The 24,556-nt window shown below is 41.0% G+C and overlaps 1 protein-coding gene across 28 annotated transcripts in view; it reads right to left on the reverse strand.

The window, feature by feature from the left end:
• Positions 1 to 24,556, reverse strand: part of PLEKHA5 (pleckstrin homology domain containing A5) — a 267,659-nt gene that overhangs the window by 98,028 nt on the left and 145,075 nt on the right. For all 28 annotated transcript variants that reach the window (XR_006282131.1, XR_006282132.1, XR_006282133.1 and 25 more), the window contains 3 exons: positions 22,411 to 22,494; positions 21,337 to 21,457; positions 13,254 to 13,358 (listed from right to left, as the gene is read on the reverse strand). Coding sequence is in view for 25 of the 28 variants with exons in the window: in XM_038399885.2 (XP_038255813.1) it covers positions 13,254 to 13,358; positions 21,337 to 21,457; positions 22,411 to 22,494 (310 nt within the window). In the remaining 3 variants the exon portion in view is untranslated. The remainder of the gene's footprint in view (positions 1 to 13,253; positions 13,359 to 21,336; positions 21,458 to 22,410; positions 22,495 to 24,556) is intronic.

A 24,556-nucleotide genomic window follows, 5' to 3' on the forward strand; every position in this document is an offset into this window, starting at 1 on the left:
CCTGGCTGGTAAATCATGGAGATTTCTGTGTGATGTAAAAAGCATCAGCCCCACAGCCTTAGCAATTCTGTGCTTAAGGACTGGGATCTTGCTCCCACTTGTCAGTTTTTGTACTGTACATCTACAAACTACCATGTTGTCTCACATTACCCTTAGAGTGTGCCCCTCGGTATCACAGACGAAGTGCTAACACACAGACGACCCTTAGTTTCAGGATGTTAATGTGAAGCACTCTCTTGTGAGCACCATCTGTCTTGTGCTGTGGCACCTCATAGATATGCCACCCCCCAACCCAGGAAAGAAATGTCCATAATGAGCTGTTTCTAAAGTGGTGGATGTGAAAATGGAGTTCCCATAAAGACCTTTAGTGGGTCTTTCCACAACTTGAAAGAGTCTACTACTTAAACAGGCATGGTGATTTGTTTGGAAAGACTATCTGTTTAAGGTGTACATAGTCCTTAGCCATGCCTGAAGACACCTGAAGTGCACGCATGCAGTGTAACAAACAAGGAGACCAAAACGTAGCCCAGCCGTTGCAGGCAGGTTCTTGCAGTTATTGGGGACCGTGCTGTAAAGATCAGTCCGGACATAGTGAAGAATCTCTCATTGGGCAGGTAAGCCCAAGCGGCTAGGGCAGGGGTGGGCAAACTTTTTGTCCCGAGGGCCACATCGGGGTGTGAAACTGTATGGAGGGCTGGATAGGGAAGGCTGTGCCTCCCTAACGGCCTGGCCCCTACTCCCTATCCAACCCCCCCACTTCCTGCCCGCTGACTGCCCCCCCTCAGAACCTCCCACCCATCCAACCCCCCCAGCTCCTTGTCCCCTGACCGCCCCCCTCCTGAGACCTCCACCCCTAACTGTCCCCGGGACCCCACCCCCTATCCAACCCACCCTGCTCCCTGTCCCGACTGCCCCAGAACCTCTGCCCCATCCAACTGCCCCCTACTCCCTGTCCCCCGGGACCCTCTGTCCCTTATCCAATCCCGTGGCCCCCTTACCATGCCACTCAGAGCAGCATGTCTGGCTGCCCCGCCGGAGCCAGACACACTGCTATGCTGCCCTGCATGAGCCCGTGGCGATGTAACTGCGGGGGAGGGGCTGGGGGCTAGCCTCCCAGGCCAGGAGCTCAGGGGCTAGGCAGGATGGTCCCGTGGGCCGGATGTGGCCCACAGTCCGTAGTTTGCCCACCTCTGGGCTAGGGAGTTTGGCATGGACCCGATTAAGTCTATGGCTGAAATGGTGTTAGACTTTTTTACATTGACACAGAGGCCCAGAAATTGATATAGGGTTAGGGCCTTGGTGGTTGCTAATTGAGCCTCTTGGGAGGAGTGGCCTCTGCAGAGCCAGTTGTCCAAATATGGGAAGTCTGTAACCTATTTATCATTGTGGGCTGCATATGTGGCCCACAACGTGTTACAAGGGCTATACGTTGAGAACCATAGAGCCCCCCCAACCCCTCCACAGTCCCCTATGCCCAGCGCCCCCTCCACAGAATGGGGCCAGAAGCAGTGCCCTGTCCGCAGGGCCGGACCCTGCCATGTGGGATTGGGCAGCCTAAAACCTGGGAGTGCTGCAGCACTCATATACCCCTAGCTCCCAATGCCACGCACTGCCCAGAGCGCCTCCCTGGCCCACAAATCTGCCCAGAGACCCACTCTCCCGTACCCTGCAGCACTGACCAGCCCCCTGCTGCCAGCAGCGTTCCAGCAGCCTGCCAGATGCTGTCTCCCCTCAGCCAGCCCTGCCCTCTCGCAGACCAGAGCAGCGAATTTTGATTGTTTGTTTGTTTTTTTTTAAGCACACAGCTGGGCCTCTCTCTTTGCAGGACCTACCTTTAAACTCATATGGACTGTACACTACAACGGGACATGAGTTTTTCTGAGACACTCAAAATAGTCTGCCTGTAACTATGGAAGACAGACATATGGCAGGTCTGACTGGGCTTGAACCCACGGGTCTTAGGCATAAAACGGAGACGTGCCATACACCACAATGGGGAAGGCAAGAAGTTGAGGGTGGGGGGCTTAGGAACCCTCTGAGTACAAGTTGTGCTACCACTAAGAAAATAATAACTAGGCAAAATGAAAACTAACTACATAAACAAAAACAGCAAGGGAAGAAAGAAAAGGCAAGAAGTAGATGAAAGCAGCAGATACCGCAATTGTTCCATCTCAACCCACAGGTGACTGAGAAGGAACTGGAGTGGCAGTGGGTCCGCACCTCCTTATATGCCCTTGCCCGAGAACACAAGGCACTAATCTCACAGGTGTGGCCCTACAGATGCTGCTTTTTGCAACTTCCAATCTAGAGTGCACAAATGAGCACACATCCTATGGTGGACAAATACTCAAAGGAGTGAGTATTATGGACAGGAATGTGAGGGAAGTAAATTCAATTTCTGAAATGAGATTATAGCATAGACAGACTATATCTCGATGCACTAATCTTTGAATCACCTTGTTATGTATTTACTCCTCATGGTAGTGAAATTCATCAAACACAATGCATGATTTTCCTTTATTAATGGAGTTAGCCAGGACTCATTTTGACAATATTTTGACTATATATTTGTTTCTCAGTTGGTCCTAATATACCTTAGAATAAAAATTCATCCCGGAATTATTTATTATAAATAATATAATTTATTATTAATTAAAATTCATCCCACCAATTATTTGATTAAATGTCGCTATCTGACTAGCTATATTCAGGATTTTTTAACTTCTCTTTTTGATACTACCTCAATGTGTGTTCCATTGGACATCAATGAGCTCTAGGAGACAGGACTGAGCCTGTGTGTACAGAAGAAATTAAGTAGAGGAGAGTGGAAGTGGTTAAACGCTTCGTACTTTGAGGCCCCACCTGGAAGATATTTAATTATTTGATTCACACTGAACTAATTCACCAGCTATCAGATCTCCTCCGAAGCAGAGTACCCAAATGCTGACAACCATTCACATGACTCTAGATTCTTTGGTATTGCCTTCTGAATCAACACAAAACAGTATTCATGAAAAGCCAGCTGTAAGAACTCAAGATTCAGTAAGTAACTGAAGAAGCAGCTAGTAAATTAAAAATAGGACTGACAAATCTTGGCAAGGAAAACAACTACAAACTGATATATCAATGAAATTTTGAAGCCATAGTTAACTGGATTTATGTATAAATATACGCATACTAAAACATTAAAGTTCATATCTCATGGGGTGAGAGGCAGGTCTTCTGCAATCAAAAAATTTGACAAAAGATGGATGTGATATCACACGTATACAAAGATCTTGATTTTCAAATTGAGGCTATGGCTGAGTACGCATTTTAACATTTATGTTTCTGCACATAATTATAGCAATTGTGGTGGGAAATAGGTCTAAACTATTTGTGTGCAAACGCCCATGTTGAACATGCAATGGCAGTAATTGTGCACAACAACCTCTTTTCTCTCCCCAGACTTAGCATTTCCCCCTCTGGCGATGGCGGGCCTGGAGTAATCAGCCCCATTCTGGCAGGGTTTGCCTTCCCCCTTCTGTGCTCCCTTGGTCATATTTTCAGAGTAGACCTGAGGGTCAGTCTCTGGGGTGATCCTCCACCAAACAAAAGGAAACAGTCTCAAACAAAAACCCAGGGAGGTACCTTTCGCTGCCCCTCTCATGGGGGCAAGGTGTCATCCAGTTGGTTGCCCTGGGGTGTCAGTCCTTGCCCTAGCAGGAACTCAGGTTTGGCGGTTTACCCTATGGGAAGGAGCACAGCCTCTCATGTGGAACCACCTATTTCTCTGATGCCACTAGCCTGGCTGCAGCTTGTGTCTCTCTCCTCCTTTTCTCTCCCCAGAGGAGGGGTTTTTAAAGGCTTCAGGCAGCCCTTAATTGGATTCAGGTGTCCCTAATTGATCTGAGGTAACCCGTTCTCAGCTTGTAGGAAAAAGGGCTTTCAACATTCTAGGGCGAATGCATCTGCCTTCCAGGACCCTCTTGCAGCCATCCGGACTGACTTTGTCACAAATTATAGGCACGCCAATGTGCAGAGAAGGCTTCAAAGCTTTCTTTATGAAAATCATATCCTACCTTTGAACACAATATGTATGTTTGCATCCCTATATACATCCCTTCTTTTCAAAGAGAGCTTCCAGTATCTTGATAGATTATCAGAAACTAGAGTTAGAAAAAAGAAAAGGAGTACTTGTGGCACCTTAGAGACTAACAAATTTATTAGAGCATAAGCTTTCGTGAGCTACAGCTCACTTCATCGGATGCATTTGGTGGAAAAAGCAGAGGAGAGATTTATATACATGTTCTCTGTGTGTGTGTATATAAATCTCTCCTCTGCTTTTTCCACCAAATGCATCCGATGAAGTGAGCTGTAGCTCACGAAAGCTTATGCTCTAATAAATTTGTTAGTCTCTAAGGTGCCACAAGTACTCCTTTTCTTTTTGCGAATACAGACTAACACGGCTGCTACTCTGAAACCTAGAGTTAGAAAGTTAGAGTTAAGTCATCTAGTTTATCATCCTGCTGATGCAGATTTGATCCTTACATAACATTTTTTAATAATTTGCATCTTTTGCATGTGTGTGTGTCTCAAATGATTAGGTGTCACATCCTGGAGTGGGAACCCACAATGACTTGTGGCCCAAGTGTGAAGACCCTGGATGACAGTGACATATCTGAAGGAAACATTTGCAAATTAGCAGCACATAGCCCAAAATGTGAAGTTACAGAGCATCAAAGGAAGACATCCAAAAAAGTCACCACAGTACCACAACAATAGCTGGTAATCAGAATCATCAGACTATCTTAAGCAGCGCTGCTTAGCATTCATATTTTTCGTAGGGAGTAGCTGATTCTAAAAGAATGTTTCTTAAACATAACTATCTTGACAGCCAAGAGAAAACAATCTCAGCAACAAATACTGGCAAAGACATTCAGCCTTCTAAGATGACTTTCCTAGTATTAAGATACATTCAGCATCTTGAATTTAAAATTGTCTAAATCTTCAGACAATGATCAAAAATGTTTGTGTAAAACAATCTAATGATAGAATGTTATTGATCAAGAGTTTTTTTTGCCTCAGGTTCACACACTCATGAGAAGTCCTTCTATATCTCAGCACAAAACTGTCCATTATCCAGAATAGGATCAAAAGTTGTCTGATGAATGAAAAGCAATGAATTTTTGTTATACAAAGGAATAATATATGTGTATCTTAAAAAAACCCACAATTTTAAATGCTGCTTGTAAAATGATGGTACTAAACAAGATTCACAGGCTTTGCATCATGCGAATGTAACCCATATGCTTTATCTGTAGCATATAACTTTGTTCCTCCACATAAGTGGAAGAGAAACGGTGGGGAGGAGACATGGATCTTAGTTGGATACTCTCTCAGCACATGTGCAGACAGCAGGGCAGGGCAACTCAGTTAAAGACCCAGAAAACTTTCAGAATAAGGTGGTAGTTACCAGACATGTTCAGTAGATGCTCTGGGCTGTATATAAAGTTTTCATTGTGGACAACCCATCTGGCAGGTTATATCCTAGTCATGCTCTGAGAGTGGAGCCAAACAGAGAGCAAAAAGGAGTAGGGATTTTAATAAAGGAGTTAAGAACAATCCTGTGGACTCAACAGCTGATCGATGCAGAAGTAAGAATTGGTTTGCTGTGAGGGCTAGGTCCCAATACCTCTACTTTGGATGCAAGTGAGTGCAACTTCAGCTTTACTGGCTAAGGAAGCCCTCCATTAGGATAATGTTTGATCCACCACAGTATGTTTTATGGACCTAGAGGGACAGGTGGGGGAAGTATGTGTCATATGTCGCAGCTACAGAGCCTGTAGAACATATATTTAGCTGTCAGCTAACTGCTTTAAACTGGGATTCTGTTTCAGAAAGAGAATGGGGGCACTACTTAGTGAGGTGAGGATTTGTGAATTTAGCTGGGCTTATAGGGAGAAGACAGTGTTCTCGAGAGAGGAAATGGATATTTTATGTGTGATCCCAATCCCTGTAACACTTTGGATACAGGGTACAGACTTCTGTTTCACCAGCAACTGAGAGGATCAGTCAGCTATTAACACAACAGCTGGAACGATACTAGCTGTGGAGATTCCCAGACTGTTTGCCTACTGGGTTCTGAAGTGTTTGACAGGACAGAGATGCTGACACTTTTCAAGCTCTTTTCAGCAGTTGACAAGAACGTGTGAGGAACAGTGGGGGGTGGGAGGGAATAAACATGGGGAAATAGTTTTACTTTGTGTAATGACCCATCCACTCCCAGTCTCTATTCAAGCCTAAGTTAATTGTATCCAGTTTGCAAATTAATTCCAATTCAGCAGTCTCTCTAAAAGTTGCAATTCTTCAATAAAAAAATCTTCAGAAACAGACTCCAATGAGCGACTGCTGAATTGGAATTAATTTGCAAACTGGATACAATTAACTTAGGCTTGAATAGAGACTGGGAGTGGATGGGTCATTACACAAAGTAAAACTATTTCCCCATGTTTCAGAGTAGCAGCCATGTTAGTCTGTATCCACAAAAAGAAAAGGAGGACTTGTGGCACCTTAGAGACTAACAAATTTATTTGAGCATAAGCTTTTGTGAGCTACAGTTCACTTCATCGGATGCATTAAGATGCATGCATTTCCTCATGTTTATTCCCCCCCACCGTTCCTCAGACATTCTTGTCAACTGCTGGAAATGGCCCACCTTGACTATCACTACAAAAGGTCCTCCCCCACACCCACCCCCACTCTCCTGCTGGTAATAGCTCACCTTAAGTGATCATTCTCTACTGAATGCATCTGATGAAGTGAGCTGTAGCTCACAAAAGCTTATGCTCAAATAAATTGGTTAGTCTCGAAGGTCTACAAGTACTCCTTTTCTTTTTGCGAATACAGACGAACACGGTAGCTACTCTGAAACGTCTCAAGCTCTGAAGATTCAGATTTCAAGGCCAAAAGGGACCGTTGTGATCATCTCATTCAACATCCTGTGTAACAAAGGCCATAGAACTTCCCTAAAAAAATTCCTAGAGAACATCTTTAAGCCTTGGTCTAGACTATGAGTGTCAATTTTAGCAGCGTTAGATCGATTTAACCCTGCACCCATCCACACGACGAAGCCATTTTTGTCGACTTAAAGGGCTCTTAAAATCGATTTCTGTACTCCTCCCTGATGAGGGGATTAGCGCTGAAACAGACATCAATGGGTCGAATTTGGGATAGTGTGGACGCAATTCGACAGTATCGGCCTCCAGGAGCTACCCCAGAGTGCTCCATTGTGACCACTCTGGACAGCACTTTCAACTCAGATAACTAGCCAGGTACACAGGAAAAGCACCAGGAATTTTTGAATTTCATTTATTGTTTGGCCAGCGTGGTATGACCATGCAGAGCTCAATCAGCAGAGGTGTCCATCCAGTCCCAGAATCGCAAAAGAGCTCCAGCATGGACCGAATGGGAGGTATTGGATCTGGTTGCTGTATGGGGAGACAAATCCGTGCTATCAGAATCTGTTCCAAAAGACAAAATGCCAAAATATTTGAAAAAAATCTCCAAGGGCACGAAGGACAGAGGCTATAACAGGGACCCGCAGCAGTGCCACATGAAAATTAAGAAGCTCAGGCAAGGCTACCAAAAAACCGAACAGGCAGACAGCCACTCTGGGTCAGAACCCCAGACATGCCGCTTTTATGATGAGCTGCATGCAATTCTAGGTGGTGCCCCTACCACTACCCCACCCCTGTATGTGGACTCCTGCAAGGTGGGGGAGTCTCCTGCAACAGGGATGAGGATTTTGGGGATGAGGACAATGATGATGCGGAGGATGAAACCGTTCTCAGACAGCCAGGAACTGTTTATCATCCTGGATCCAATCCCTCCCAAGGCAGGTTCCCGGACCTTGAAAGCGGAGAAGGCACCTCTGGTGAGCGTACCTTTGTAAATATAACACAGGGTTTAAAAGCAAGCATGTTTAATGATTAATTTCCCCTGAAGACTTGGGATGCATTCGCGGCCAGTACAGCTACTGGAAAAGTCTGTTAACATGTCTGGGGATGGAGCAGAAATCCTCCAGGGACATCTCAGCGAAGCTCTCCTGGATGTACTCCCAAAGCCTTTGCAAAAGGTTTCTGGGGAGGGCAGCCTTATTCCATTCTCCATGCTATGACACTTTACCATGCCAGGCCAGTAGCACATAGTCTGGAATCATTGCATAACAAAGCATGGCAGCGTATGGTCCAGGTGTTTGCTGGCATTCAAGCAACATCCATTCTCTCTCTCTCTCTGTGTTATCCCCAGAAAAGTGATATCATTCATGGTCACCTGGTTGAAATAGGGGAATTTTATTAAGGGGACATTCAGAGGTGGCCATTCCTGCTGGGCTGTTTGCCTATGGCTGAAAATAAATCATTCCTGCTTTTAGCTACGCTTGAAGGGGATGTGGGGGACATTCATGCTGAGCTGTTCGCATTTGGCTGGCAGGGATCTTCCCTGATACTAGTCACTAGTATGAAGCTAGCGTAGATACGAAGGCGAAAAAAACGCACTCGCGACGAAATGTTCTCTAAGCTCATGCAGTCCTCCTGCACTGAAAGGCGGCTAGTGCAGATACAAAGGCGAAAAAAAATGCACTCACGATGAAATGTTCTCTGAGCTCATGCAGTCCTCCCGCACTGAAAGAGCTCAGCAGAATGCATGGAGGCAGACAATTGCAGAGTCCAGGAAAGCAGAAAATGAACGCGAGGAGAGGTGGAAGGAGCAAGATGATAGGTGGCGTGATGAGAGGAGGCAGAAGGCAGTGCTGAGGCTACTGGAGGATCAAACGGATATGCTCTGGCATATGGTTGAGCTGCATGAGCAGAGACTGCTGCTTCAGCCGCTGGGTAACCACCCACTCTCCTCCCCAAGTTCCATAGCCTCCTCACCCATATGTCTAAGGCGGGGGGAGGGCCTCCAGGCAATCAAACCACTCCACACCCCAGAGGACTGCCCAAGCAACAGAAGACTGGCATTCAATAAGTTCTGAAGTGCAGTGTGGCCTTGTCCTCCCCCACCCCACCGGGTACTTCCCTCCTCCCCCACCCCTCCTGGGCTACCTTGGCAGTTATCCCCCTATTTATGTGACCAATTCATAAAGCATGCATGAATTTGAAACAACAATGACTTTATTGCCTCTGCAAGCAGTGATCGAAGGGGGAGGGCGGTTGGCTTACAGGGAAGTAGAGTGAACCAAGGGGGCGGGTTTTCATCAAGGAGAAACAAACAGAACTCTCACACCGTAGCCTGGCCAGTCATGAAACTGCTTTTCAAAGCTTCTCTGATGCGCAGTGCGCCCTGTTGTGCTCTTCTAACCACCCTGGTGTTTGGCTGCGCATAATCAGCTGCCAAGTGATTTGCCTCAACCTCCCTGCCCATAAACATCTCCCCCTTACTCTCATAGATATTGTGGCGCTCATAGCAAGCAGTAATAACAATGGGAATATTGGTTTCGCTAATGTCTAACCAAGTCAGTAAACTGCGCCAGCACGCTTTTAAACGTCCACATGCACACTCTACCACCATTCTGCACTTGCTCAGCCTATAGTTGAACAGCTCCTTACTACTGTCCAGGGTGCCTGTGTATGGCTTCATGAGTCATGGCATTAAGGGGTAGGTTGGGTCCCCAAGAATAACTATAGGCATTTCAACATCTCCAAAGGTTATTTTCTGGTCTGGAAAGTACGTCCCTTCCTGCAGCTGTTCAAACAGACCAGAGTTCCTGAAGATGTAAGCATCATGTACCTTTCCCGGCCATCCCATGTTGATGTTGGTGAAATGTCCCTTGTGATGCATCAATGCTTGCAGCACCATTGAAAAGTACCCCTTTCGGTTTATGTACTGACTGCCTTGATGCTCCAGTCCCAAGATAGGGATATGCATTCTGTCTATCGCCCCACCACAGTTAGGGAACCCCATTGCAGCAAAGCCATCCACTATGACCTGCACATTTCCCAGAATCACTCCCCTTGATAGCAGCAGCTCAGTGATTGCGTCAGCTACTTGGATCACAACAGCCCCCACAATGGATTTGCCCACTCCAAATTGATTCCGACTGACCAGTAGATGTCTGGAGTTGCAAGCTTGCTTTTGAACTGTGAGGGCTGATCTCATCTTGGTATTCTTGCGCTTCAGGGCAGGGGAAAGCAAGTCACAAAGTTCCATGAAAGTGCCCTTACGCATGCAAAAGTTTTGCAGCTACTGGGAATCATCCCAGACCTGCAACACGATGAGGTTCCACCAGTCTGTGCTTGTTTCCCAGGCCCAGAATTGGCGTTCTACTCCATGAGCCTGCCCCATTGCCACCAGGATGTCCAAATTACCGGGGCCCGTACTTTGAGAGAAGTCTGTGTCCATGTCCTCATCAATCTCATCTCGCGCTGCCGTCGGCTCCTCGCCTGGTTTTGCAGGTTCTGGTTCTGAACATACTGCAGGATAACGCACGAGGTGTTTACACTGCTCATAACTGCTGTGGTGATCTGAGCAGGCTCCATGCTTGCCGTGGTATGGAGTCTGCAGGAGAGCAGAGTTGCAGTGGAAGCAGTGGATGACGATGGTTAGCAGGCCTACTGCACTGTCTACTGCCAGCAGCATCAGGACACAACAACGGCCATGTTGGTGAGCTGAACTGAGCGGGCTGCACACTTGCCGTGGTATGGCGTCTGTAGGAGAGCAGGAAAGCAGAGTTGCAGTGGAAGCGATGGCGGACGACCTGCGAGGTGAATTCAGGAAAGCAGAGTTGCAGTGGAAGCGGTGGTTTGATGATGACTGTTAGCAGTCCTACTGCACCGTCTGCTGAAAGTAGTATGTCGTCCGCACAGGAAAGAAGTGCAAAATGATTGTCTGCCGTTGCTTTCACGGAGGGAGGAGTGACTGACAACATATACCCAAAACCACCTGTGACAATGTCTTCCCCCCCCCCATCAGGCATTGGGAGATTAACCCAGAATTCCAATGGATGGCGGAGACTGTGGAAACTGTGGGATCGTTGCACTGTGGGTAGCTGTCTGAAAGTCGACGCTAGCCACGGTACTGTGGACGCACTCCGCCAATTTAATGGGGACACACACAATCGACTGTATAAAATCACTTCCTAAAAAATAGACTTCTATAAATTCGACCTAATTTTGTAGCGTAGACATATCCTTAGAAAAAACATCCAGTCTTGATTTAAAATTTATCAGAATCCCCTATGGGTAAATTGAGCCAATGGTTAATTATTCTCACTATTAAAATTTTTTACATCTTACAGGTGACACTACATACTATGGTCACACTAGAAAGATGAGAAATCATCTTTGAGAGAAAATCAGAGGGGAATGTGTTTTGATGTGTGCAATGAAGTTAGAAAATGTTATATTTAAACCTTATATTTGAATGTTTGTAACAAACAAAAGGGGAAATCTATATAAGGAACACCAGTAGATTTATTGTCTAACATTTGTTTTGAAGTTAGTCTAAAATATTGTAAATACTATGAATATTTACAGTATGCTGTGTCCATTAAATGTTTGTTTAAGTAACAAAACATATGTTGTACTCTGAAATTGACTGGGAACTGTTAACATCCACTTATCAGGGCTTTACATACAATAGCCCCGAGGTTTAACTCTGTGTAATGATTTTTGAGAAGTCATGGAAAGACAGAACTGTGGTCTGCCTGGAGCTAAGCTGAGGTGCAGGAAGAAGGGAAGTGTAATATGGCTTGAGCTCTACTGCCCCCCGTTACAATAGTTAGAGAAATAAATCATGTGTGTTAATGGGTTAAAGTGCAGCAGAAAAAGATGTTTTTCTCTGCCATCCTTCCTAATTGAAACTGGAATTTGAAAATCCAAATGGCTTTTTTTTCCTTCTTACCCACCATTAACAGTAAGAATTCTTCTGGCCAAATTATGCTGCTGCTACCTGTACAAAATTGTTGTCTTCATGGATTTAAATTAGGATAACTGATCATCTCATTTATTAGAATTCATTAAACAACTCTGTTCTTGGTGCAAAGTAGTAGTATTTTCTTACAAATCATTTTTATTTCTTAGCATAGAACATATCCGTTGGTTTGAACATTTTGTATGGGGGTTAGGCTATTAATTCCACCACAATTTTTTTTCAGTACAATTTTTTTCCCCCAAACTAATATGTTAACTGGACATAAATTAAGTGAAATTACTACAGAAATTCAAAAGCAGCTTCTTTTCAAGCTATAAAGTAACCAAAGAGGAAAGCCCACATAACCCAATCTTATGGTCCTTTAGCCGGAAAAGGCTGGATAAAAGCAAGGGCCAGGAGAAGAATCTAAATATGGGGGAGGAAACCCACTGCCACCCCAAGTGAAGATCAGCCAGTGCTTAATGTAGTTAAATTATCAATGTTTTTAATTCTCTACCTGAAAAAGGACAGAGGAAAAACTATTTTAAGTCATCTGTTTGCAACATAGTCAATTGGACTATGCCTGGCAATTATGGGTCCAATACATACATACATACATACCCACCCCCCAACCCCATGCCTCTATTTGCACCTAAAAAACACCAGTTTGTTTTCCAGTAGCACCCATAACATGCTAGAAAACGAGGTGTTCTTGCCCTAAGATCCAATAGTCCTGAACTGCTGACTGAAAGAAAGTACAACTAGTTAGGAGATTTTCAAAACCAGAAATGGCAAAAAGCCATTGACTTTCAGTGGGATTTGGGTGCCTAATTGCTATTTATACTTTTAAAAATCTTCCCCTTAATGTACATTAGAGACTAAAAAAAATCATAGTTCAAACACGCACACTCCCAGTATATATATACTACCGATGTTCAAGCCAAAAAATATCCCCCAATAGCCACCCCAGAAAAATAAATAGCAAAACATTTGGCCACTCACTCTTGTCCCATTTTCCCACCAGTTATGATTTAACTTAGTCTTCCATTCCCAATATGTATTTGCCAGACACCCATCCCCCAAATCCTTCAGATATAACAGGTCCCTGAATTTACAACATTGTACCTTTCTCTTCTTATGCTTCCCAAAGAAATACAACAAGTAAACCACTGTTCTGTAGTTCCTGGCTGCCTTTATTCATTTTTCATTATATATTTTATTTAGTAGGTGATATGAGTTAATGAAAGACAACACACATGCACTAGAAGAGATTGTCATCTTCACTCCAATGTTTCTAGCATTAGGTTTCACATAAACTATTGTCCTGCATACAATAACAAACAAGGAAAAAATATGAATACCTGCTTGTAAAGCCACCCCCGTCTGATGACTGGTGCATTAGGATTCCTCTTTATTGAGTTTGATCTCTTTCCAAAATTATGAACCTTCTTTGAAGACCGTGACGTCTAAACGGAATGAACATGTTAGAAAATGCACCATCAGTGTCTGCTAAATCTAGGAAATTGTCATACATTTCTTTCCTCAGATTTTTGTTCTCCGTGTTTACCCTTGAGAATTGAAGGATATTACTTTGTTCCTTTTTAGACAAATAAGTATGGTAATTGCCATGCTGTTTCTGCAGGTTCCAGAATTTCTCTAATTTTTTTGCAGTGAGAAAGAGAAATCCCAGAGCATAACAGGATCCAAACATTTTAAATAGAGATTTAATAGAATTTTTTAAAAACAAAAATAAAGCTGACTTTATTCTAAGACAGGGCTTGAAGAACACTTATAAGACAATATGAGTACTAGCAAGAGAACTAAAACTATGATTGACGGCAGAGCAACACCTTGGTGAGAAAAGCCCAGCTTTCTTCTGTTCACAGCAAAACCCCAATAACTGGTGAAGAGGTCAAATTGCTACAAGGGTGCAATCTCTGGCTTCTGATTGAACCCTTCATATCCTCCTCTGGTGAAATAGCTTTTATTCTGTCTGTTCTCCCCTCACAATCTTCCCATTCATTTTCTCTTGGCTGCTACAAAAGGGAGAAGATCTTCACTACTCTACATCTTGTTCTAACAGCTGTTTTGGTTCTCCTTCCTTTGTAACTCCAGCATCCATTTCTCATGATGCTTATAGCTTTTTTTCAAGCTGCTACAGAATGAAATTAAAGTGATTCTTGACAGTTGAGAAGAGCAGTTGTGAAACTAACCAGAGTCCTATTTTTTTCACTCTTCTTCTGCCTCATAAAGTAATAAGTAGCAGCAGAGGCACTGGAGGGGTTCACCGTGTCTTGACTACTACTCTGCATTGGTTTACATTTAGTTTTTATTTGGAAAGTTACTGTTGCAAACAAAGGATAGAATCCTATTTTTTATATTAAAAGCTTAAATTCCACAGAAATTAATGGCTTAGAGGCTGGCGCATTGACAAGGAAAGTTTCCCTTTCATCAAGGGCAGGGGACTAGGAAACAAGAATTCTAGGTTCTGTTCCTGGCTCTGCTACAGATTTACTGCTTTACTTTGGATAAGTCATGTAACTGCTGCACCTCAGTTTAATCTAACACTGATGAGATAAAATTCCCCTTTAAGGTAGTGAAGTAAGGCCTTACCTGGTGTTTGTTAAGATACTCAGATGAAAGGTCCTTATAAATGTGAAAAATACTATTATTGCTTCTTGTATCTACAAACTTGTATTCCAAAATTTATTGCCTGGATATGGGGTTGCTTTGTGGAGGTGCTTTCTAAATTTGGATTTATACACTGAGCTGTGGTCTTTAAAGCCACTAATTTAGAGAAACAATTCCACAAGTTATGAGGGAATGACAAATTTGAAAAGTGTACAAAGACATGATACAGCCAACACAAATGCTGAACATGGACAATTATGGCTTTAATCTCAGAAAAACAACTGGCTATCTTAGTAACTCATGCATAGGACAGCTCTTTGCATAAATTAAGCAGTGGGAGCATGGTCACCATTTAGCTGTTATAGAACAACAGAGCATAGAGGTGTATCTCAGATTAGGAACCAACACAATAATAGATAAACAAAATTTCATTGGGAATTGATTTTCAGAAGAACAAAGACTTTAGTGTGCCACTGTGTAACTGTTGAATTTCGACTCTGCCTGTAACAGAGTATTTTCCATATATATAGCAGACAATATTAAGACACCAGCACCAGCAACAAAGGAGATAAGGGAGAAAAAGAAAAACAGATTTTTAATTTTAATACAAAATTCAAAAGGAAGACTATATTATATATTTTTCTGAAATTCTGGTTTGTATTCTCTTGAAAGCATGTTAATAATGTATTTCTCTACTAAGTTTGCAAAGCATAGATTATTAATAAAAGTACATTCTGACACTACAAAACTTTTAAACAGTCTTGTTGAAATGAACAGGACATTTAGATTAGATTTCAAAGGGATTTTTCATAATATAGTAGCTTATGTAACACTGCATAATATATTTTACCTTAATAATAATATGCAGCTTTTGTGAACAATATTATTCTATGAACAGCAGCATAAGGTCTTACAATAAAAAAAGGTGTACAGTCCAAAATCTTTATTAAGGTGTTGACTTAAGCTCACAAGATGAAAAGCAAGGGTGAAGAGGCTGTTTTAAATTCATTTGGAAGTAAGGCAGCTGAACAAAATTTGGTTTAGGAAAAAAAGCAAAAGCAATTTAAAATACACACAATTCAAAACAAAAGTCAAAACTGTTCTAAAGCTCAACATTTTGGTTTGGGAAACTCAGTCCACGTTCAGGAGAAGTCAGCATATGTTGCTCAGAAGATTTATTTTATAAGAAACAGAGGAAAGAATGCGGAAGAAAAGACTATTCAGACAGAATAAATTGAAGATCAGGTCTGACAACTATTCATTAAGATTCCAGATTCCAAAATGGAATTGGAAGCTGTTGTGACAAATTTAATTCAGTTTTTTTTAAACTAGATTTTCATAATTGTTTTCACAGACATTTCCCTATGCCCACTAAAGAGGTGATTACTAAAAATTTTTCACCAAAATAAGTTGTTTTTGGCTAAAAATGCAGTTTTGGTCGACCTAAACTATTTGAAAATTTGACACAAGTTTGCCAAATAGTTTGTCCAAAAAAAATTCACAAGGGAACCTAGCTGTCATTCTCAAGACAGCCAAGAAGTATCTCAACCAGTGGGTAATAAGAGTGGTCTCAATCCCTCCTTTTTTGAAGCTGTTCCATTCTGTATAAAATACTTGATTAATCCTCGGGTGAGCAAGAGTGAGAATGACACTACAGACCCGGGGGGGGGGGGCGTGGGAGGTTAGGGCATTCACCTTGGAGACAAATCCCTGCTCCAATTACTATTTATACACAGTGGAACAGTCAACAGGAGAGAGCAAGCACCCTATTGTCCAATGAACAGGGCATCTCCTGCAACGTGGGAGACAAGTTAAAATCCCTGCCTCACATCAGACAAATAGTGGAATTAAACCTGCATCTCCCATATCATAAGTAAATGCCCTAACCACTAGTCTAAAGGCTGCAAATGGGGAAGCAATTCAATTATCACCAGCAACCATTTGTGAATCTAGCCCTTCATTTCCTTTCCTTTTAAAAAAGGATGACTGGAAATGAAAAAAAAAATGTTTTGTTTGACCAGGAACAAAATGTGTCCACTTGTTTGAAATCTTTTTATTTAAAAAAAAATAGTTTTTGTTTCTGGTTGAAATTTTTTTCCCCCAACTAAAAAAAACCCAGCTACTACTAATTACTCATCAAAATCCTTCAATATTTTCTACCATGCAATATACAAACAAAATGGTCTTTGCATGTTCTAAGAATCAGTGGTGCAATACTCATGGCCATGCTACCATTTCATATGAAAGGGTGTAAGCTCCCCAATGCAAGGCCCACAAATCCCTTTCTCTTTGGAAAATGGTTAATACATCCAGGTGGTGCTGCCAAAAAACAAATAATTTCAACTCCTCTAGCAGATTCAGGTAATTTAAATGCCTCTTCTGTTTGGTAACCAAGTACATGCACACTTTCACAGGAACCTCATGGAGCTCAGAAGTGAACCTTTACAGGCTCATACATCTTACCAACCGCAAATAATTACTTAGGTTAACAGGACACTGCTTGAGTTTTCTAATATTAGTTAATAAACAGAACACTAGACACTTGTACAATTATTTTATCTTGTACTGTATAATGAGAATCAGCTCACACACAATGAGTTCTAGAGATCTCAAGACTATTCATTTTAAAACCTTAGAATAGTATCAATATTACAGTCAAGCCAGAGTTTAGTGAAAAAAAAGTGTGTGTGGGGTGGGTGGGTGGATCACCACCCATTATTCTGTCCCCTCATTCCCCCATCAGTTTTGGCCCACCCCTTCCCAAATCTCCCTGGGGTTCTTCATCCTCCTTTCCCAGTCCTGGAGGGCTTCAGCAGGGTCCCCCCTCTCCCCATGCCCAGGCTGGGTGTTAAAAGGGAAGGGAGAGGAGCACAGGACCGATCTGGATGCTCAAAGGACAGGAAAGGAGGGAGCAGAGCTGACCTGAGCACCTTGGCTATTTCTATTTCCTGCTCCCCTCCTGTGTGAATGGTCAGGTCTGCTCCTGGGGAGAGAGAGTTCTGCCTGCCTAATGCAGCAGCCCTGATTGGCTCTTTCCCAGAAGGTAAGGTAGTGGAGAAAAAAGATGCAGATCAGAGGGGATCCCCCCCCACACACACACCCTCGGCCACAAATAGACTAAAATGTGTGCCTCTAAGCAAGCAAGCTCCAGTTGTAGATATTTCCTGGGTCTGCAACCCTTTTTTGACCCAACATGCTTTAAGCACTGTGTGAAGCTACTGTATTACTTAAATACCACAACAAAAGTATGTTGTCACCTTGTAGATTAGTTTATCTAAAGAACACAGAAGCAAAACTATTGATTAAGTATTTTAAAACAAGGCTTGGAAATGTCAGTAATGAATTGGAAGCTTTATCTTGTAATGTGTGTGGGTTGTGATGAGGTGAACCTAAGCAATCAATTTCTGCCAAATTTAATTTTTTGTTTAAAAATAAGTTTCTAACCCTTATGGTTGATAACTTTCCAATTATGAACCAATGCAGTGTTGCCTTCTTAATTCTGTAGGCAACTCCAGCATCAATGCTGCTTCAATCTTCCAAGCACTGGCAGGGAAATTGAGAAGACTGGGCAGTGCTGCTATTATTCAGAAGTTTGTGGGCAACAATGAACCTAACAAGGACCATGCCAGTTTCCCAACCCAATGTCTGCTAATGCTTGGGAAAATTATGAAATACTGCAGAGGTAGACACTGGAGCCACAGAGATCACCATGAGACCTGTACAATTTTGCCTATGCACGTACATACCATGTTATTAAGCAATATTCCCTGTATGTGCTATAGGGATTCGATCATATTATTCACAAAGGCCTTTAGAAAGATTTTAATATCATCTGCAGAATAAATGGAGGATACCAACTTTGAAAGAAAGGCTGGAAGAAGGGTGGAACAATGGAAAAACTCTCCCACCATCCACGTTTTAGCAGCCATGAGGCTATAGAGGGAGAGTGCCAGGCTCTATTCACACCATCTTCAGTATGTTTTGGTCTAGGATGGGAAGGAAGTAAAAGAGCACCTTTTCCTTTCCAGAAACTAGGAAGTTGGACAGGTGGCTTTGAATTTAGAACACACTTGAGCCTGACTGGAAAGATGGCATGAACCACTCTGGCATGAATCTCCACTTTCTCCTTTGTCAGCATTTTATTTTATTTTTGGGTGGAGAGAAGATGGGAACAAGAGAAGGAAGCCTGAGTGTTTAATCAAGCCCCTTGCTGCTTGGTCTCTCTCGTCTCACCTCATCTTTTGTATCAGCCTCTGTGGCTTTAGATTCTAGTCAGCCTTTTTTGAACAAAACTGCAAACAGAATCTTCTACAAATATTGTTATGCTAATTATGGATTGGTTTATATTAATAAAAAGAGCAGCATTGTACTCCCAAGAGCCTTGAAACATTCCTTTATCTCAACTGAGCTGTTCCCACCCTATATGAAATTCATGATCTCCCCAATTAATTAGATAAACCTTTAGCAATTTTTATTAGTCATCCCTGAAAATGGTTGAGTTTACAAACAACTTTAATAAATTGCCACCAATATTTTTGCTTTTCTTAGAAGTAACCAAATGTAGCTTTTTCTTTCTCCCTTTCCCTAGTTTATGGAGAACCTAAATAACTACTTTCCCAACTATTTTCTTTCTTGTGCATTATACTATTTTTAAGACAGACTGTGAGAGACTAGTGTTGGTAAGGCAGCCCTGGCACCTCAAGTCCTCTATTCATAGATAGAGGTAGACATCAAAACTGATAGCACAAACCTCCTCATGGCTGGGCTAAAGTTCCTTAATACTATCACTGAAGGGCCACTTCTAAGCACAAGGGAATAACAGTCTTAAATGCATTCAACCCATGAGCCCTCAAACTGCCAAAGAGGCTGATTAGTGTCAACTATGGTTTCTATGTTGCAGACGCTTGTCTTCTGAGACTGGACTATTAAAAATGGTACAATCATGGAAACAAGTTTATTTTTGATAACTGTGTTTAAAGTAACTTGAATATCATTCACATGAACATCTTAAGTAGTTAATTTAGTAATTGAAAAAAGAATAATGAGAATAGCTTTTAGTATAAAAACAAAAGCCTGATTTCTCTAAAAAGTATCTCAATAAATCCCATTCAATAAAAAAGTCACAGCCTCTGACTTAACAATTTAGACGCTAATCTCCATTTCTTTCCTGTACTTTGTTAACCAAATATAGTAAGTAGTTTATTTTAGTTTTGTCTGTAAAAGCCCTAAACTAATTTCCTGACTGCCTCCCAAATGGAATACATTTCCCCTTCCCTTCATCCACATTTCACCCCATCTAACTAACTCTAACACAGCTCTGTTGTAATAATTTTGCATCAGCGTCACTGATGTCATCAGCACGGTTCTGAGAAAAAGATTTTATTGTGCTTTTTTTGATGGCTGTCCCTGCAGGGGCTTAGCAACTATTGTAAGGTCATGCTTAACAATAGCTTTTTTTTTTTTTAAACACTGCTACTATTTTCTCAGCAACACTGTTAGATTAATGCATTTTCTAGAAACTAGAAGTCTTTCCTCAGTAGATAATGGTTTTAATGTAGGTCAAGCTTTTGCCTGACCTATTTTACCGTGTCCATTTAAAACAAAATCTGCTTTAACAGCAGTCTCCAACATGCTCAAAATATCTTATTTTATGGGCAACCGTAAAATGTTTATTTTTTCACAGAGAAAACAAACAGGGTTTCAATCCAAACTTGCTGAAATTAAAGAAATTGCTCAATTAACACTAACACTTCAAAGTACATATGTTGCAAATCTGATTCATTTGCAGGAAAACCACTTTGCTGGGTACAGTCTTTCAGTGCCTAATTCAACAGTTTTGTCTGCAACTGAGAATGTAAAAATACTCAAGAAGAAATGTTAACTGTTGACTAGAAGACAGATGGCACTGCTAATCTCATCACTAACCAAGATATCATCCAGCTAACTTTTTCTGAAGATTATAAATCTATCCTGGCAAAACCCAATGAAAACTTTCAGTTTTGTAGTAAGTGAACTCTCCTTCTACAAAGTGGCCTCAAATTGAAGCCTTCTGCTTTATAACATCTCGGAGAAGCATGGAAGTATTACCTCCCAGTTATAGATAGGGGAAACTGAGGCAAAAAGTAGTTAAGTTGATTTACCCAAGATCCCACAAATAAGGCAAGGCCGGGAACAGAATTCAAGCTTCCTCACTTCCAGTACTGTGCTTTAACCACAAGACCCAGACTTCAAAACAAAAAACAGATTGATTATGATTTCATGGGCTACTGAGCAATTTTCCTACCTAATTGCACTGAAATTCTAGTACTGGTGGTTGCTAGTTAAAATGTAACCTTTGTCATATGTAAATGTTGGTCTGTTCCCATAACCACTTGCAAAGGCTGCAACCAATCCCTTGCTAATTGCTATAATTACATACTCCTGCATGAAGATGTTCAGTCAAATCTTTCAAAACATAGTGCAATCGTCCACATGCACCCTTACCTATATGCCCACTCAAACACACATTTGCTCATATACAAAACAAGATAGACGTCTAATACCAAAGACAACTTCAGAACGTGAAAGTCATAAGAGCCAAGAAGCCTGTGACAAAAATTACAGCTTTAGTGATAAGTTATTTCAGACACCTCAGCTTCCAAATAAAAACATTCAGTTTATCAAGTGCCCTGAGATATACATATGCTTTGTTTCTTTTTTAAAATGGAAAATTCATTACAAAGTTTCTCTTTAATTATAGTACTTTGTTCGCTCTCTTGGAATAATTGAATAATTTTACATTAATAAATAAATGTTGGATACAGTGAGACTTACTCTGCCCACAGGGCTCACGGGATGCACAGCATAATCTGATGTCAAATTACAGTTGGAAGCGTCACTTATTGTGCTTACTGTTCGTTCTTTCTTTTCTTCAGATGCCATAGTTGCAGCTGTCCTGAAAACAGAATATTCAATAACACTAGAACCTGCTGTGTGTGCAGACTGATATTAAAAAGTGGCCCTAAGATATTCTCTAACAGTGGCTGTCCCCTACTTTTCCAATTTTGAAGCAAGCAATTCAGATTTCATGAAAAAATTATCTGCACCAAATATTAAAAAGGTCACTAAATTGTACAGCAAAGACAAACTTAATTCTACTATAGGAAATTCTTAAAGTTGTTTTAAACTAATTCAAATTCATGGTTTACCACATAGCACAGGTAGTAAGAGAATGCTGTACACCAATATCACGTTAGTGAAAATCTAAGGCTCCTAAAGTATTACTGAAGTTCAGTCTGGTAATTTGATTAGATACACAAGGCTCAGCCACTTCACAACCAGAGATCAGGAATTATTACTGCAAATAAATTCTTGATTCCCGTAAACATTCAGGAAGGTATAAGGAAATCATGTAATTCATGATTTATTCTGCAAGAGTAATGAAACAGTAGTCAACAAACCTATCATCCACCTGCTCAGCAAAGCTCGACATGGCAATGGAATAACAATATTAAATGGAAAAGGAGTACTAGCTGCTACAGGAGATATGGAATGCCAGCATATTCCAGACTAATTCAAACGGATCATCAAAAATGTACCTTCTGGTAGCATACTGGACAATTCTGCTAAAAATCTATTAGTTTACTCTGCATGCAAGTTGGGTAGGGTAACTGAAGTGAACACGTGAAATAATGGCCCCAACACTTCATTAAAACATAGAAAGCCCAATTTGGGTTAGTTTTTTCTTTTTAATTTTTTTTTTTACTGTGCTTCTTTGGTCTTGCATTAGCAGAATGCAGAAGAATTAGATTATAAAAAAATCAATTTCTACATTGATTGGAGCTCATTGTGAAATTTATGAATTAAGAATGCATGTATTTTATATTGTGCAAAGTATATTTCACTTACTGTTCATTCACAACAAAAATACAGTTATCTTGTGATGGCTGTCCTGTTACTGGATGCTTGCAGGTCACTTTCCGTTCATTATGACTGTGGAGAAGAGAGATAGGCATTTATAAAGTTATGTATTTTGTAGTTTTCTGTAAAATTCTTTTAAGGATCTAGTGTAAGGTCCAAATACAAGGAAAATAACTGGACGGTTCCATGAAGAGTTCATTGTGACGTCTGGAACTTAACTCCTGGCAACTGCAGATGTAAAACATTTATGTGGCTTTGAATGTTGTGCCCTAATCCACACTACAGTTGAAACCATGCCACCAGTTTATATTTAAAATGGATGCTAATATTGCTTCATTCACAGTATGATTGAAACCTTTATGGTAAATATTTTCTAACAATTTAGAGAGGAAAATTAAGTATTTGAGCTTTTAACACTGCTCTAGGGATTAAAAAAACCCAATGATTTCTAATCTGGTGTTTGGCATTTTTCATTTAAAACTTCCAAGTAAAATGCCATGATATTCATAAAGACGAGAAACATTATAAACTCCTAAGAGCCAAAAAAAGAGAAGAACTAGATTACAGTTAGATATATACACAAGATAAAACCCATGTTTCATTTTAACTTCATCAAGCACAAAAATTACATTTCATGGTCATATTACCCCTGAATATTGTTTATGGCATCATAATTAATGCAAATGTCATAAGTATTAGTTAGGCACAATAAATTCACGCAACAAGAGAATATATTAAAATCAATCGTTTTGTAATGATGTTCTAAATTCTTCCCACCACTGTCGGGAAGACATATGACTTTATAACTTTTGGCACAAAACTGAAGAAGCAGTTCAAATTAAATCAAATTTTTGGATTTTCTCAACGTTAAAAAAGAGATTTAAACCTAGAATAATCTGGAGTAGTGTAACATTCAGCATATTTACTATGGTACAAATGTATTTTGCATGAGGTATTTAATAGAACCTGTATCCCAAGATCCTTCATGTAATAATTAACAACAGAAGTAGGGGGAAATTAAAAAGGGATAAGAGAAAAATGTATGCTTTTACCTTAGAGTTGAAAAGAAATTGAGTCACTAAGACAGACTTATACAGAAAGTCCATTCAAAACAGCAGAAACTCTGTAAGAGAAGGTTCCACCAGCAATACCAAGATTTTGTGGAAGACAGGCAGACTAAGGTCAATGCTAAATGAGTGAAAGGAGGGGGAAAGTTCGTAGCAAAACCTATGAAAAAGGCTGTACCCTTTCAGAGTAGGTTAATTTTGAATAATGATACCATATGGGAATAAGAATGGGGTTCATTTGATCACACCACCTGTTTCGGCTATACAAAAATAGTGCTGTATTCCCAGAAGTGCATCTGCTTCATATGAAAGTATCATGTGTGCATGTGATCCCAATGCAACTCTAGCAGATTCTGGGAGGAGGGAAAATGGAGATGCGTTAGAATGTTTTATCCTCACAAGAGCTTCCTCATGGATTCAGTTGGAAAATGGATTGAAGCATTCTATAATATATTGGACGTTCCTTGGAATGCTGCTGTCACCTCTTCCATTTTGTTACTTTTCAGGCAAGCCAATACCAAACCCTCCAGTGTGTTGGTAATTTTTCAAGATTGCCTACATTGGAAATATTTTTGATTTCCTCCTCCTCCTGGCCAGAGGGTAAAAACCTGATGTTACAAAATAAGAGTTGCAGCAGGTCTCAAGATGGGGCCTTTCTAAATATAATATATTAAAGAAATTCTAGATAGAGTTACAGCCCTGGGAGATGATTATCTTAGAAGCAAGAGATGATAAATGTCCCTGTGCTCATCTGGCTCTTTCCTACCTCTGCATAAAGTAACTTTAAATAGCATCTTCATACTAACTTAGTGGAAGGAGTTGAACTGAGAAGGAAAATTATCAAGGGAGAGGATTCATGTGAGACAAAGTTGAGGACCACAAGAATAAAAATCAGACGTATATTGCAAGAGGTAACAAACATAAAATGAAGCTAAAATAAAAAGATCAAAGTAGTGTTCCAAATTGGACACATTCTCTCTGTCACCAGAATCAGACTTCATCTGAAGTTTTTTCAAATTTAAAGTCTTTGAAGACAGACTAACCAGCAGGTGCCAAAAATACAACAA

The sequence above is a fragment of the Dermochelys coriacea genome, chromosome 1 (genome assembly GCF_009764565.3).
Source record: "Dermochelys coriacea isolate rDerCor1 chromosome 1, rDerCor1.pri.v4, whole genome shotgun sequence".
Classification (NCBI taxonomy): domain Eukaryota; kingdom Metazoa; phylum Chordata; order Testudines; family Dermochelyidae; genus Dermochelys; species Dermochelys coriacea.